This window comes from Hippoglossus hippoglossus, chromosome 3, assembly GCF_009819705.1.
Source record: "Hippoglossus hippoglossus isolate fHipHip1 chromosome 3, fHipHip1.pri, whole genome shotgun sequence".
In the NCBI taxonomy this organism is placed as follows: Eukaryota; Metazoa; Chordata; class Actinopteri; order Pleuronectiformes; family Pleuronectidae; genus Hippoglossus; species Hippoglossus hippoglossus.
Genome location: NC_047153.1, coordinates 17,915,284 through 17,931,527, shown reverse-complemented (window position 1 = coordinate 17,931,527; position 16,244 = coordinate 17,915,284). Strand labels below are relative to the sequence as shown.

General features: G+C 42.3%; 1 protein-coding gene across 2 annotated transcripts; it reads left to right on the top strand.

Annotated features, from left to right (window-relative positions):
* Positions 1-228: 228 nt before the first annotated feature.
* urb2 (URB2 ribosome biogenesis homolog) lies at positions 229-15,650 on the top strand. 2 transcript variants are annotated; one of them, XM_034575975.1, is made up of 12 exons: positions 229-397; positions 1,106-1,239; positions 2,451-2,627; positions 2,762-3,915; positions 4,015-4,153; positions 4,647-7,113; positions 7,640-7,800; positions 7,890-8,000; positions 9,589-9,831; positions 11,910-12,006; positions 12,852-12,985; positions 15,198-15,650. In XM_034575975.1, the coding sequence occupies exons 2-12, from the start codon at positions 1,114-1,116 to the stop codon at positions 15,393-15,395; spliced, it is 5,007 nt and encodes a 1,668-aa protein (XP_034431866.1). In that variant the 5' UTR covers positions 229-397; positions 1,106-1,113; the 3' UTR covers positions 15,396-15,650. The 2 variants fall into 2 exon arrangements, with proteins under 2 accessions (XP_034431866.1, XP_034431875.1); XM_034575984.1 differs by having other exon boundaries at positions 1,103-1,239.
* The last annotated feature ends 594 nt before the right edge of the window (positions 15,651-16,244 follow it).

Below are 16,244 nucleotides of genomic sequence, written 5' to 3'. Positions count from 1 at the left end.
CATAAACTCATATATGGCTGCTTGGCAGTTGTCAGTATTATTAGCAAATTTACAAAGCTAAAACCCATTTCCTATTTGCATCCGGTATATTCTAGCTGAATTTTTCGATAGTTTAAAAAAGTGGTTTTCTGTTATTTTGAAAATAAATGTTGCATTATCTTTCTGTTTTTGCATACTTCTTAAAATAATAAATAAGTTAGTTTGAATATTATGTCATTTCTGTGAGAGAGAGACATTCTGTGAAAGAGAGACATTACTCTGGAATATCTGAGACGACCATATTGACTAACTGCCGATGATGTCGATCGACTCTCGGTTGCTTTGGGCTGGCCGGCAGGGTGAAAGTTGAAAGTTCGTCCCCATCTGAAAACAGGAGCCACGTGCCTGCTGTAAAGTCGTGAGTTCAATGAAAGAAATGTTTACAAGTGCATGTATGGTTTATATAATAAGCTTAGTCGGTGCTCGGGGATAGTTTGCTCCAGTACACACGAGTGACAGCCCAACTATTAGCTTATTTTGACGTCAGCTAGAACGTGCTATCTAGCTAGGTGCCGTTAGCTTCAGAAGCGGAGAGAGTCAGAAAGTTGGTTTGTATACATGAAAAGCATGTACACCCCAATAATGATAATAATCAAATCAAAATATACTTCATTGTCCCCATGGGCATGGGGAAGTTTTTCTTAGGCCATAGTGCTACAACAGAACAGTACACAAGGACATATAGTGTAAGACCCACAATAATAATGCAGAATAAAAGCGAGTTGAATATTGCACCTGCCCTAAAACACTTAAAAAGATAAAACACTTAAAGGATATAACGCTTAAAAGATGAACAACAACAAGTGGAATTATCCAGATTGTAAATGTGCCAGACGAGGTGCAAAGGTTATTGAGATACATGGCTGAATCAAGATGTTTCCTTATTGAGTGTGATAGACTTTGGGATGAATGAGAGCTTGAGGCGTTGGGTCTTAGTAATGATTGAACATTACACATGAACCTAAATGTGACCGCTGTCAGCATGTTCTCTCATTCAGTGTGTGTTAACTGTGCCTAAAGTACAATCATACAATAAAACGCTCATCTTGTTTCCTGTGCACAGCAGCTACAGCGATGGCTGCCATCTACTCAGGAATCCATCTGAAACTGAAGAGTCCTCAGACTCCATGGGAGGACAAGCTGAAGCTGGCACGCTTTGCCTGGATCTCCTCTCAGTGTCTGCTGCCCAACAAGGAACAGGTGACAGCTGAAGTTGTCTTGCAAGATACTTGTGTCTTTGTAAAACTATTATAATACTCTGTTTGTTTTAATTTGGGTGCAAGGTTCAGATGCTGGAAAGCCTCAGTAGTCATAAATGTGGTCTGAGTAAAAAGTGGTTGCTGTAGTTTTATTTCATAATAATCATCCATGTAGATCATTGTTTGGATATCAGTTATCATCTGTAGATGTTATGTGTCCTCTGTTTTAATCCTTACTCATGGGTGTCTGGTTATAATTTGAAGTGGGGAGCTAACTTAAAATACTTAATTGCCTGGGGGTCTGCAGGTCCTTCCCAATTACAAATAGCACTTTAAAACAGGGTTCCTGCATTCCTACATCACCTAACCCCTTGTATTAAGCAACAGCACCCTGCAGTGGTGTAGATTAGTTGGATTGAGGGTGCCATGTAAACCAAGAATGCATCAACAACAGTATATCACCAGCTTTATCAGGACAGAAGATGATCACTGGAAGAATTTCATATTTAAAATTATATTCATAACAACATTGTAGTCGAGGCTGCAGGCTATTGGGTCAATTTCCAAATCAAACAAAGATAAAAAAAATTATATTAAACAGCCTAACGACTAATAATATAATTAGTATAATTAAACCTGAGGGTTGTCTTTCTCAGTACTCACAAAGCCATTTCCAACAACAACCCACAGTTTAGATGAATAAAATGGATTTACAACAGATATCACATTCCAATACCACCTGTTTATTTTACACATAAGTTCTAGTTGAAGCAGTTGTCATAGCAACACTAGCTGGTGTAGTTGTATGGCTATACATGAAGGAATAATCACATGATGATAAGTGTATTTGTATAATAACAAAAAGTAAAAATTGGGTTGTAGCTTCGCTGCAGATGAATTTGCTGAACATTTGCTCACATGTTCCATTGCTCTGGTACCAATGGCTTTTGTATTAATTCTATTTATGATGTCTACTAGAGGATTTGGGTTTGGCATCTATCTTAGTGCACATTACTTGACAGGCCTTCATTAGGACTGTGCTGATGCAGTGACCACATTTACTGTGGAGGATTTGTGAATTTCTTTCTTTGTCTCTTGTTCATTTTTATTTTTCATTCTATAATTTGTGTCTGCTTTAAGATAGTTAAAAAAAGACTGCCTGTAATTCAAACACTTTATTTCAATGACTGTCTTAACCTTTTCTCACTGCAGGTGCTGGTGGACTGGTGCACCCATGCTTTGACAGGCTGGTACAACCAGAAGGTGGAGTTTTCTCAGAATGTACTGGAAGGCCTGTGGTATTACCTGGATGACCTGCTTCACAGCCGAAAGCTCCACTCACTTCTCAAACAGGGAAAGACCGTCAGCCTGAGGCTCAACATGGCACAGGTGTTTGTTTACGGCAGAATCGTGTGTTGGTTAATGCGCTTGCATATTCATACTTAAGAAACAGGATGTGTCGATATATGTGTTGGATGTTTGTATATGAAGATTTCATTCCTTGTTCCTCTTTTCGCCTCCAGCTGCTGCTTGAGCGTCTCCAGGAGTGTTCTCGTGTTGGCTCCAAGTCGCTGGTGTGTGCGGCCACCATACTGAGCGTGTGTCAGGGCATTCTCTCTTCTCCCGTACTCTCATCTGTCTTCATCACCAAGTATGAACTCATGGTTGACCTGCTGGCCAAACTCTGCTCGATGGCCTGCTGTGAGCTTCAGCAGCCATTGCTCACAGAAAGCATAATGCCTGAGTCTGATACATGTCAAGATGAGGCGATGAGCGAGCCTCTTCAAACTCCACGTGCTAACAGTAAGGACACGTTGGACTCTCCTGCAGATCAGCCAGAGTTAGATACCAATAAACCAGCTTCCAAACCAAATGAAAACCGTTCATCTAATTTGTTTGAGGTGCTGCTTCAGGTGTTGTCATGTTATTTAGCGGTACAGAGACAACAAGCCAACCCTAACAGGGTCTTTACCCTGGTGACCAACCAGCTGATCCAGCCATTAGTGCTGCTCAGGCATCTGCTGACTTCTGGGGAATTTGCTCCCTCTCACACACATCTCCGTCAGCCGCTGTGCAGAGACATCCGCGTCAAGATTGACTCCATCCTTCAGTCTGCCCTCTTCCCGTCCGAGCACCTGACCTCTTACAAGGAGGAGCTCCTTCCATCTAAAGGCGAGACTGGGAAACGTGGTCCAGGAGGAGCAAAAGGCCCCCTGAAGCCAATCAGTGCCATTATTCCCAAACTGAGTGCACAGGGCTACTGTGAGCCGCACCTACATTACTCTGTGAAGTCCAACACGTTGTCTCTGCTGTTTAAATTTTTTCTGGAAAGCTATGGAAAAGGGAGAGGAGAGAATGAAGAAGAACAGAAGATGCTGTGTTTCTATTTTCTCATGAGATTGGTCCCAGCATTAGATCTATGTCTTGATGGAGACTCCGTCTCACCTGCAAAAGCAAAGCAGTCAGTGTCTGAGTCGACTGGGCAGACGTCTTCCCCGGACTCCCCCCATTCCCCAGAGAGCTGGTCATTGGCTCTGTTGTCTGTGGAGTTCCTGCTAAGCCAGGCTCTGTCAGCAGACATTTATAATGTAGCAGCAGACAGAATACGACACAAACAGGTCCAGCTCAACTTTTACAGAGCCCTGGGGCAAATGCTCTTCAACCAGGCTCAGCCAAGGTAACAAAAACCTCCTCTTGATGTGTTTTTCATTATCTTTTTTTCATGTAAACAATCTTTTGGTCATTAAATGTAAAACTCGAATATCTTGTCTTTCAGCATCCCAGCATGGTACCGCTGTTTGAAGGTGCTCTTGAGTCTTAACCATATGATTCTTGAACCAGACCTGGACCAGCTGTTATCTTCAGCCTGGGTTAATTCGGAGTGCATGGAAGCACGAGTGCAGCGCGCCAGACAGGTCATAATTCTAACAGTAATTCCTAAATTTGATTGTGTAACAATATGATATTTGTATTTATTACATATGCACAAAAAATCTGGGTTTTGAGGTCACGGTTCGGTATGTGTTCGGTATTTAAAAAAACAAGAAATAGAAAACATTAAACTGCTCCTTTTAAAAAAAGTAAACACAATTTGACTTAACAGACAATGGCTGTCAGCCATAAAATCCATAATACTGCTGCAACTGGCTGCAATCTACAAATAAAGTACATTTACAAAAGCAAAATCATTACGAGGAACTTACGCTATTTGTTACACATGCGCTCAGAACCGAAAGGCCCATACTGAAATTGTTTCGGTACAAATACATTTACTGTTACACCCCTAATGCAAATGCTATAAAAAAAACAATAGATAAGCTCATGCTGAGAATTGAATACATGTAAATATAGAATTGAGTCATTATAAACAGATGAATTTTAATGATTCTGGATTTTTTGTCCCAACAGCTGATGGTGTGCAGTCTCCTCCAGACCTACACTAAGCTCCGTCAGATCCCTCGCCTCTTCTCTGAGCTCCTGTCTGTGATCTGTCAGCCAGCTCTGGAAGAACTCCGACCTCCTCTGCTGTCCGAGGCGGTCTCCGTCTCCCTCGGGACTTGTCTTCTGGACACGCCCCCGTCCCAGTGCCTTGAGATCTGCTCATCAGTGCTGGAGAGCATCAGGACATATATACTTCCTGAACTGGTGAAGGATGAAAAAGAGGCAGAGAAGATGGACATTGATGGAGGAGGAGATGATAAAAAAAGCAAACTCAATGTGGACCAAGAGAGACAAGATGCATCTCTGAAGCTCTTCTCCCTCAGCCAGCTCCTTAATGCGGTTTTATTTAGCCTGAAAACTCTAGACAATGCATCTCCTCTTCCTTTAGTCAGGCAGGGTCAAGCCCTGATGGAGGAGATGCAGCAGGTAGTCAAGGAGTTACTTCAGGTGTTGCCAAGAGAAAAGAGGATAAAAAAGACGCCAAGGAAAGGCAAAAAGAAAATGGACCACAAAGAGCCAGAGAGGACCACAGTGCTGTGGGAACAGAAGACCCAGGAGGCAACTCTGCTCCTCAGGTACGCCTGGGTGGAAGTGGACACGCTTTTTGATATCCACTGTGGTAAATACATATCTCCTGACTCTGACCAGGAGGCAGCTGTCCGTGAGACTGGGGAGGAAGCTCTTTCTAATGCTCCGGTCCAAACTCGCATTGAGAGTCTTCTATCTGGTGACATCTTACCTGCACATCTCTATCCCTCCCCCTCCTGCAGCCCCATGAGCTGCTTGCTGCTCAAACTCCTCACCTTACAGCAGATGAAGAGAGTAATGTTGGACTGCAACTTACCGTGTGAATCCAGCACTACTGCACTGCTGAACAGGGCGGCCCACTTTATTTCAGCTGAACTGAAGCTTGAGGAGACTCCAGGTGGAGAGCAGGTGTGGGACGGGCAGATAAGCAGCGTAAACAGCAGCTCCTACGTTGTCGCACACTGGCATCTTGTCGCATCCAATCTGCCATTGCTGGCTCCCTACCTGAGCGGAGATGACGCGGGCTGCATAGCAAATGTTCTCGTCAGGTCTCTCAGCGAACAGTCAGACGGAGGGATGGACTGTCCAACCAGCTGTCTGACCATCTCCCTCATATCATCGCAGCTTCTTCAAAGCCTAATTCTCCCCGAGTTACCTTCACTTCTCTCTGCAATAGTTTGTTCCCTCGCACAAAGGATTTACGGTGTCCTGCTGGTGGCACATGCACCCAAGGTTTGTGCTACACTCCCGAAGATTCAGGAAGACGGAAGTGATGCCAGTCCGTCTTCTGCCAAACTGGTGGAAAAGGAGACCATAGTTGAGGATATACTGGCGTCCTCTAAGACTGGAGACGTGTTTGTATCACTCACGGACTCACAGACCAAGGAACTGGTGAACTTAATTCAAATCTTAACACAACTTAACCCAGATGCTATGAACTCTGAGGATCTCGCCTCTGTTTTCCTCCTCCTCTTCATGATGCTCACCTCCGCCTCCTGTCAGTCAGACGATCGTCCTGACTCTGAAGCTGATGCTGTGTTCCAGGCGAAGCTGCTCAGGATCCTGACTCCTCTTGTGGAGAGCAGACACTTAAAAAGTGTATTGAAGCTCATTCATGCAGGTTCTCTGCTGCAGGCTGCTGTGTCTTCTCTCCTCTGGCATAGCAACAGTGGAAGATATCGAGCCACAAACAGCCCTGATTGGATGGACTTAATCAAAGCAGTGCAGGACTTCATCAGGGCCTTGGTCCAGTTGATTATATTCAGAAACAGCAGCGTCCAACTCAACCTGAATCAGTTTGTTGCTTTTCTTACCAGTAAGGAAAACCCAAGCGGGCACAATGTTGCACTAAGTTCAGCAGCTGTTTCAGGAAAACCAGATCCAGGAGCATCCATTTCTTCTGTTCATCTTGAGCTGGCATCACTGTCTTCTTTTGTCCAGGAGATGACCTCTAACCTGGGGAGGAGTAAACTAATGGATCAGACCTTGACCCAAATGGTAACAAAAGTGAATGCTACACTGGGACCAGCTGTTGAGTCCGTCATAAGACCCCAGACTGCCGGCGAAGCAGCCGTCCAACCAGTCGTCCTCGATCAAGCCTTTGTGGTAGAAGTTGTTACCGTCATGCTGCACTGTGAACTGTCCTCATTGTCAGTGGAAGAACAGAACAAGCAGGATGGCACCACGCTCACCCTGAGCCACATGACCCTCTATCAGAGCTTGTGCCAGCAGATCCTCAGAGAATTAACCTCTGACCTCAGGCCAATGGAATCTCTGGTCTCCTATCTCCATTTCCTGTCCTTATTCTACAAGGCAGCAGAGATGACGAGAGGAGACGAGAAGGGAGAAAAGGAGCTGGATGAGCTGTATGCTCAGATCCTGCAGAATGTGCAGGGACTGCTGAAAGGTAAATGGACAGACTGGACACATAATAATAATATCCATCCATACATGCATACACACACACACAGGACAGATCATAAGTGAATCACAGGGCCATAATAATAATAATAATACAACTTTATTTATATGGCACTTATCTAAACAAGGTTACAGAGTGCTGTGTCAGTGGTTTCCTTCATTAATCACCTCCTACTGGCAGAAGTTTACAACTGCTTCTGCATTTAATTTATGACAGTGTTGAAATATGACGACTATTTGTAGGGGTTGTTCAAAAAGGAGGTTTGATATTTCATAACAAACAAAGCTAGATAAAATCTTATCACATAGATTTTGATTTCTATAAAACACTTGACATCAGCTCAGATTAATGTCAATACCTAAAGACCAAACATTATTGTAAACGTTAAAAGCATTAAATTTATTTCTAGATATATGCATGGAGTTATACTGTGTAGTTGTGTCACGTCTCTATCAAACAGACTGATATGCTGATATGACTTTACACTGTTTTTTTCCCATTTTGCCTGCAGCTCCATGGCTGTCACCAAAAGACATCTGTGAGCTGGAGCCAGCAGTGCAGGAGCTGCTGCGCCACCTGGTGGAAAAAAGCACGGCTGCTCAGTTCAAGCTGCTGCTCCTGATGATCAGAGAAGGACTTAACACTGGTGAACTGAGGGCTGGAAACTACAGGGTGAGGCTAATTGGTCCAAATCACTTTTGTAGTATCAGTTAAAAAAATAACTGCTTTAATTTTGTCACTGTTCCTCCTCTGTTCTGCAGGAGGTGCTGTCTGCAGTAACCATCACTAAGCTGCTGTTCTGTTGTCAGTTACCTGAGCCCTGCAATAAAGCTCTGTGGCACATTGCACCGGAGATTATATCTGCTATGGTGGTGAGAAAACACAAACACTTAACACACACTTACAGGGATAGTTCACCGAAAAATGAAAATTCACTCATTATCTACTCACCACTATTACCCCTGAGACTCGTAACATGTTTTGTGGACTCACCCACCCCTCCATCGGCATAGTGGTGAGTGGATAATGAGTGCATTTTAATTTTACACACAAAGTCATACAAAGCAAACACAGGAAGGAGCAGCCTTCAGTGAGCATCACACAAACATACAGAACTTATAGACGGATATGTTTAAGTGTCCTAATCCAAACTGTAGGAGTTCCATTAAACAAGCTGTATTTACATTTTGATCATCCTTTGATTTTAAGATGTGTAGACAAAAGAAATGATAACACATCAGTGTAGCTTGCACTGCACTTTTTAAACAAGCAGGGACAGTCCCACGCTGAGAGCATTTTTAATATGTTCTTCAGACATCAGTAATATTTCTTCAGGAAGTGCAGCACATGTGACAGCTGTCAGGAGTGACCCTGCAGACAAATGACGATCAGGCTGCTGATTTCCACTGGAATGTCTCTTCTTTTCTTCCTTTGGTCAATGTGCTTTCAATTAGGCTGGCTGGGTGGAGAAAACAGACAACACAGCAATCTGCTTATATCATACTGTAAACACACACACACCCAAAGTGTACTTAAATATGTTAATCATGCTGTTGTTTCCTCTGTTACGACCTTCACTATGTCCATATGTCTTCAGTCGTTGATTTGTTTCCTGCACAGTCTTCTCTTGAGACAATTTTCTTGGTTTTAGATTATTGATGGAGGTTACGTTTTCAGCCCTGTCCATTTGTTGGGTGGTGTGATTGTAAGCGAGATTACACAAAAAATCCAGACAGATCTCCACGAAACTTGGTGGAATGATGTTGTGTGGGTCAAAGAAGAACCCATTAGAGTGGATCTGGATCAGGTGCAGATCAAGGAATTTCTTTTCAGTTTCTTTAACATTGGAAGATAAGGCGTTTTTCAACATTTACCTCGATTTCTCCGAATAAATCATGGATCTTGATGAAAAAATCTGATGTTTAGGTGACAATCTAGTAAATTGTGGTTTCATAAGGGGACTGTTGGGCCTTGGAGGAGTTATACACTCTACTCAATGCCCTCTAGTTGTCTATGTCTTAACTTTTTTTTCCACAGTTATTGAGTGCTGTGTCTGTGTCACAGTTTAAGTAATGAAATGAATGATGGCTGAATTCCATTTAGCTGATTCAGTTCCAGAGACCTGATGCAGTTTCTGCTCACTCTCATGGTTCAATGTGACACTTGAAAAGATCAAATCAACGTTCAATGCTATTAGTATCAGCTGCTGTGTCTTTCCTGCTGTGACAAGTCAAAATGTCGCCTGGGGAAAAAGTCCTCGTAGTGTTGTCAGGGTTTTTCAGTTTCATATTTAATTTATTACTTCTTGAAAGCTTCAAAAAGTGTTCATACTCTGTGTGTGTGTGTGTGTGTGTGTGTGTGTGTGTGTGTGTGTGTGTGTGTGTGTGTGTGTGTGTGTGTGTGTGTGTGTGTGTGTGTGTGTGTGTGTGTGTGTGTGTGTGTGTGTGTCTTTACCTACAGTTCTTGGTAAGAGCATCTGGACTGGACAGCTCTCTAACGCTTCCCTTTACCGTTCCTACGGTGACTTCGATGACATCACTGCTGCGGCAGGGGGAGGGGCTCTTCACCAACCCTCATCATGTGGTCCTGGTGCTTGGCGCGCTGCAGTCTGTGCCCCTCGACCACTTGTCCCCACCCGTCTACCAGTCAGCCTTCTTGGCTGTTCATGAGGCGCTGTTCGCCATCATCCAGTGTCATACTCAGGTAGGAAGAGACAGAAGGTTGGGTGGTTTCCAAGCTCGTATGCTTTTAGAACAGGATAATCCCAACAATACTGGATTCTTGAGGCCTGATGTATATGTAGAGTGAAAAAGTTATCCTTAACATAAACTTGTACCATAAACCGACATTTTTTATCTATATCTCTAGGATTTATGATTTTGAAGATTTGTGACCAAGATACACACAGACATTTTACATTGGAAGAATCAACTTATCTGGTAGACAATCTCTTCAATGGCTTTACTGTTTTTAAATTACTTCACACCAAGTTTGGTATTTCTGCACTGCAATTTATTATTTCTTAGGTAATAAGATGTCAGATATTGGCCAATATCAGCCAATATATCAAACTGGACAATTTTTTGTTATAGCTCCAGTCCAGAAGTTATCCAAGTAGATATAAATCTGTGTTTCATTTGACAGGATTGCAACAGAATGTGATGTAATCCAAAGAACAAGAAGACATTTAAAGGAACACCGCAAACTAGAGTGTTGTAAACATATAACCAAACTCATAGCAATAGATAATTGTAGCACCCCCACTGTAGGTCAATATAGGTAAACGCTGCTGGTTCAAATCCAAGATTTGAAGAAAAAGGTGCCTTAAACTGTGCTGCTGAGCCCACAGGATGCCCTAGAGGAATGTCGCTTTATACCAGAGGATATTGCAGCTCATCAGAGTTGTGATGCAGCTGCACAAAAATGTCATGACATCCAAAATTTCAGCTTTAGTTTGCATTGCAAACAAAATGTGTGAAAAAATAGACCTATTTTTTTTTCTCCTAGTTTTTAAAACTTTTTGAAGGGGAATTGATGTCCTAGCCTGCATATGGCCTTTTGTTGTACCGGTGTAAATGTGATAACTTTTGAGTTTCTCACTGGTTAAAATGTTGAAAGTGTTCTTTGTTCAGAAACAGCAACAGAGAGCGACTGAAACAAGGCAGCTGTGTTGAATAAAACAGAGCAAGACCCAGCTAACTGATTTCAGATGTTTGTGAGGACAAAAGACAGCAGTAAAAGAGAGCAGGAGCGAGGGAGGTAGAACTGAGAGGAAGCAGAAAATAAAAAACTACATTTATAGAGTATGGGAGGGGAATAAAAAAAAAGTGATAAAGAGAAGAGAGCAGGAGGTGGAGAACAAAAGAGTGAGGAGTAAGTGAGGGAAGTTTTAGGACATTGAAGATAAGAGAGGAAGTGAAGTGGGGGGAGGGAGGTGGAGAGGAGAGAGGTGGAGAGGAGAGAGGTAGGGGAGCTGGCAGACAGTTTAGGTTGGCATGGAGCGGGTTCAAGTCAATGGAAACCATTACTGAGCTCCAACCAGAGCTGGTGACGTCACCCCCCCCTCTCTAATTATTCTTTCTTCATCCCTCACTCTATCCGCTGTAGTCTTCAAGCAAAGAGAGGTACTGAGTGAAATGCAAACGTAGCTCTTGTGGGAAGCCAACTTTACCTCAGTCTTATACTGAACTGTAGGTTTGTAGCTGCTCTGTTGTGACTCGAACAGTGAAAATGATGAAACAGTATTGTCATAATTCAAAAACATTTCTTTGTTTAAATATTAATGTTCGCTAACTTTTTATTTTTCTCCTTTTAAATTTCTTTAAACTCAGAAAACTGAAACTCAAATCTGTGACAGTATCACATTATTCTCTATGTTTGTTGCAAAGTTAAATATTTAAGACACCCTGGCTGTACCATTAGATCAGAATAATGTCTTGTGCATCATTTTATACCCTTTACTTTAAAAATCTAATTACCTCTACAATTTCTTTCTGATGCAATCATAAGGTTGAGCTGGATCCATTTGAAAATCTATTGTATCATTACATATATTGATACACCTATTATACCCCTGCTATAGAGAACAGTACAGTTGCGGTATCTACCAGATTTAAGCTGAATCTCACCTGCCCCCCTAAGGCGGTAAAATCATTATGGATGTTTTATGGCCACCGACCACCAACATTATGACAGTCCAACTACAATCTGTTAGTTTTACCTCCTGATCAGACAAACGTGTGACATCTAAAATATGTTTGTGTGTGTGTGTGTGTGTCTAGGTGTTGTCGAACGCAGCTCCATCCTTTTTAAATGTCTTCTATCGTCTGGTGGCATCCATTATGCAGGAGGGTCGGCAGAGAGGCGACAGTGACACAGGTAACATCTACATGCTCAGAAAAGTTGACTCACTATGTTAATTAATTTGGAGAAAAACTTGCGGTTTGAATGTGAACGTGAATAAACGTGTGATTTAAACTAGTCGTAAAAGCAGGTAGCTGAGTAATAGGAACATTTATAAAATTCCTCCGGCCCTAATATAATAAACCCCATTCATCCAGTATCCCCAGCATGTCGAGAGAAATGTACATGTACCCTTTTCTGTTCTTGAATTGTAAAAGATTCAGTGAAATTAACTTTGAAGTCAGTTCAATGCTGAATTAAATACAAAAGAGGAGATTCATCTTTCTGCCCTTCACGAGTTACTGGAACCGACAGGGACTCTGTGTCGTGCCCAGTCACATTTCAACACTGTTGGCAGCTTCTGATATTTACTCAACAGCAGCAGCCTCCCAAAAACAGTGAAATATTAAGTCAGTGAGTTTTCTTGGTCTCAATTAGGTTTTTCGTTAAATCCACTGTAAACCGCTGACATCCTCTGCAGAAATCTGTGACCATAGAAACTTCTCCACAGCAACAAGAGTGCTGAGTCAGCGTGTTGTAGAGGTATCTTAAATTTTTGATCTGCTCAGTTTTTTCTGCACTTAAATCCAAGCATCTTTTATAATCTTGGCTTAAAAACAAGTGTTAACGAGGCAGCATTGTAGTGCAACGTTGTCAATGAAACAAGACCAGCTAACAGGATCGAAAAGAAATGTTTCCTACAGTAAATTAAGTGTAGCTGCAGGCAAAACAGTGAGTCCCAGGTATAATGTGTAAACAGAGCATTTACTTTCCGCATATAAACATGTAAATAAATTGATATCTCTGATTTCATTTTTTAGGTTCTGATTGTGACGTGTATCACAAGTGCTCCAGACTGACACAGAGGATGTTCTCTCACATTGCTGCTACAGCTGAGAGCTTCACCACACTGTCGGCCTTCATGGTGGCTCAGTACGTCACAGAGCTCCAGAAGGTAAAAACACACACACAAACACAAACAACCTTAACCTACTTCTAACCTGAACCTTAAAGTGTTAATCTTTATAAACAGATTCTTCATGTGAATCTGCAAAATCTGTAGGCGAGAGACAAGATTTTGGGGCAGAAAGCCTTGGTTTCCGTCTGTAGTTTGACCTATCACGCTTGAGCAGGTTTTGGTTGCCCGCAGGTCAGTCCGTGTGGTAGACCAAAAGAGGCAGGACTCATTGACCAAAATGCACTGGCTATTAGCTTTTTATTTAATCTGCATTCATATTCAGATAGCTGTTAATAAAGACTAGTTGAAATAGTGTCTGGACCTAAAACACCTACAAAAAACAGATGTTTGTGTTTAGTGTGGCTAAACGTTTTACTTGTGTGATAAAAGAAAACTAGTCAGACTGTAAACAGTGTAAAGCAAACGAAAGACAGGGACTTGGCCCGGATATCTGCTGTCTACAACTGAAGCCTCAAAATATTAGCCGTTGCCCCCAGAGGTTAATTTGTCATCATACGATAGCTGATGACCTCCACGATTGCTAAGTGTTAACCCATAAACAACTCTTTGAAGGTGTGTCAGAAAATAAGGACTGGCTAACACCATATCCTCACTTTGTAGGTCCTCACAAAGATAGAAGTACATGTACACACACACACACACACACACACTTAATCACATACAGCCATACAGTCAGCACAGTTCCTCGTCCAAACCCAACTGTTAGAGCCTGCGGTTTCATTACAGCTGTGAGTGACACACTTACACACACATACAGAACATGTGGATGTATAAGTGAGGCGGCAGGATCTCAGCTGATCCTTTGAGCCCGTCCAGTTTGTCTGGTGGTTAGCGCTGAGCTGGAGAGATTGAGTCGGGCTGCGTGACGGAGACGCTGACGCACAGAGGCAAAGATGGGAACTATTTCCATTGGCCGCGTTGCAAACGTTCACACCATCTCGGTGAGCGGGTCCAGTATTACTGTAAGTCACTGTGCAGAAAGTTTCAGGCTGGATGTTCCCTCAGAGCCGTGAGTCACGTCTGGTTTATGAACGTGGCTCCTCTCTGCTACCAGACTGTATTTAACACGATGCCAACCTGACTCAGCAGTCTGCAGCAGAGTCGCCACACTGAGAGGAATACATGAAAGTACACATTCAGACAGACAGACAGAATGGTGGTGTTTGAGCTTCTTTGAGGCATCTAATAATCCTGAAGTTGGATTTATATTGTGCTTTTTATCAGAGAGTTCAAAGAGATGGACCTCTTTGCGAGTCCAAGGTAATTTAGTTGTCTGAACTGTGTCTAATGGCTCTTAGTCGGAATTACACTTTCCATGCAGCAGTCAGGTTCAATTAAATTAGGGTGGAGCCGCAATTAAAAGTGAAGTTTTTGTGCTGGCGAAGTTTGAGACTTTGGGCTCTGACTTAATAACATTATTAAATCAAGGATACATTTGTTCACTGTAATTCAGCAGGATTCATTGTATCTTGTCATGTCCATTACAATACAAGTCCAGTTACAGATGCTTACCATAGGTACAGGTGAGGGAGCTTTCAGTCAGGTAAAGGTTGTATATGTCAATCTACTCAAATGTTATATACTTCAGCAGCTACAGTAGATGTAGTTTGATTACTTAGTTCTCAGAGAGCTTTAGAATTTCTTGAACATATAACACCATCTGTCCTCACTCCCATTCTCTATCTGTGACAGATTTTATTTGTTTCATTTCTGCAGTAAAACTCTGAGAGACACACAGAACTTATTTTCACTCATGAGTTCATTTTCCTCTTTGGCAGTAGAACATGTTGCACCAGCTTTCAGAAACTCCTGCAGGTCAAATTGGACAAACCAAACACCTAAGGCTGATTAAGTGTAAAAGACTCACTATAGATGGACGTGTAAACTCTCCAGCCCAGTAACATAAAGGCTACAAGTGCAAATGTGTTTGTAGTAAAGACTAGATGTGAGAGAGGACAGTGACCTATTGGCCACCAATATAACATTGGTTGGTATTTGCCACCACTGGGCTCCTGTTTTGTGTCTGTTTGTGTGCATGTGTTTATGTGAGTGAGAAATAAGAAAAAACAGTAATATCATTGCTGCTCGGCATAACTAAATCTATTGATGGGAAAACAACCAGTGAAACAGATCTCGTAAACTGCTTCCTCCTCCTCCCTCATAACTCCCTATTTACTCACCTCTCCAGGTTACTCTGCGACCAGACGTTAAGCTGCATCTCACTGAGGGGATCTATCAGATTATGGACCTGTGCATGGAGCAAGACATCAAGTTTCTGATGGCAGGACTGCAGATGGGAGTCAGAGAGGTTTTCAACGAGCTGTACGGCAGCTACACCCACTACCACAAAGCAGAGAGGCAAGGAGAGGAAAAGTACACTGTTTGAATTTTAATTAGGAAAACAAATGTCTGGATAAGGAAAGATTATGTGATTTCTGCATTTCAATGAGACAGGCTGGTGCAAATCATCGGATGTTTAGGCAGTTGTCACTGGTTCTGTTCAGACCTGGTATTTACATCCATCCTGAGAGATCCAATCATAAGGCAGCAGGGTAAAGTGAAGCGAGCAGAGTCAGGAGGGACTGAATGAATCAATGCTGTGTGTAGATCTACTATGAACAAAGATTTAACCCATTTGAAAAAAAAATAATCATTACCTGGTGGTCAGTGTTGGCTGTATGGTCACCGAGAAACATGTGTTTTAGTCATTATGAAACTGTAGCAAGTCAGAGGACGTCAGCTGAGTAGTCTGTCGTCAATATGTGGCCAAGGATACATTTGTGTCCACACAGCGAAAAAAGAATGTGGCCACGTGCATCTCAGACCACCTCCGAATGTGGTCTGTGTGATCGGATGTCAGCTGACCACTTGTGATCAGATCACTCAGGACGAGGTCTGAGCGAGGTCACTGAGGAAGATGTCGGTTTCTAAAGGGTTGACCCACAGCCATTAAGAACAAAACAGTGCTGTCTGATATAACTGGTTATTATGATATTCAAACACAAAGCTATCTACTAGTGGATTACTTTGGAGAACATGACGGACTGGAGCAACAGTCACCATTCGCATAGTGTCGAAGTCGATATGTGAACTGATCATGTGGAAGTGTTTCCTTTTGCTGCAACCATGACAAATGATACGTAAAATATTGTTTTAATATTATAAATAAAAACAACTGGTTTCAGTGAGATATGATTCTTATTTTACTGCTGGATGAAAAATGGCGACAAATGGG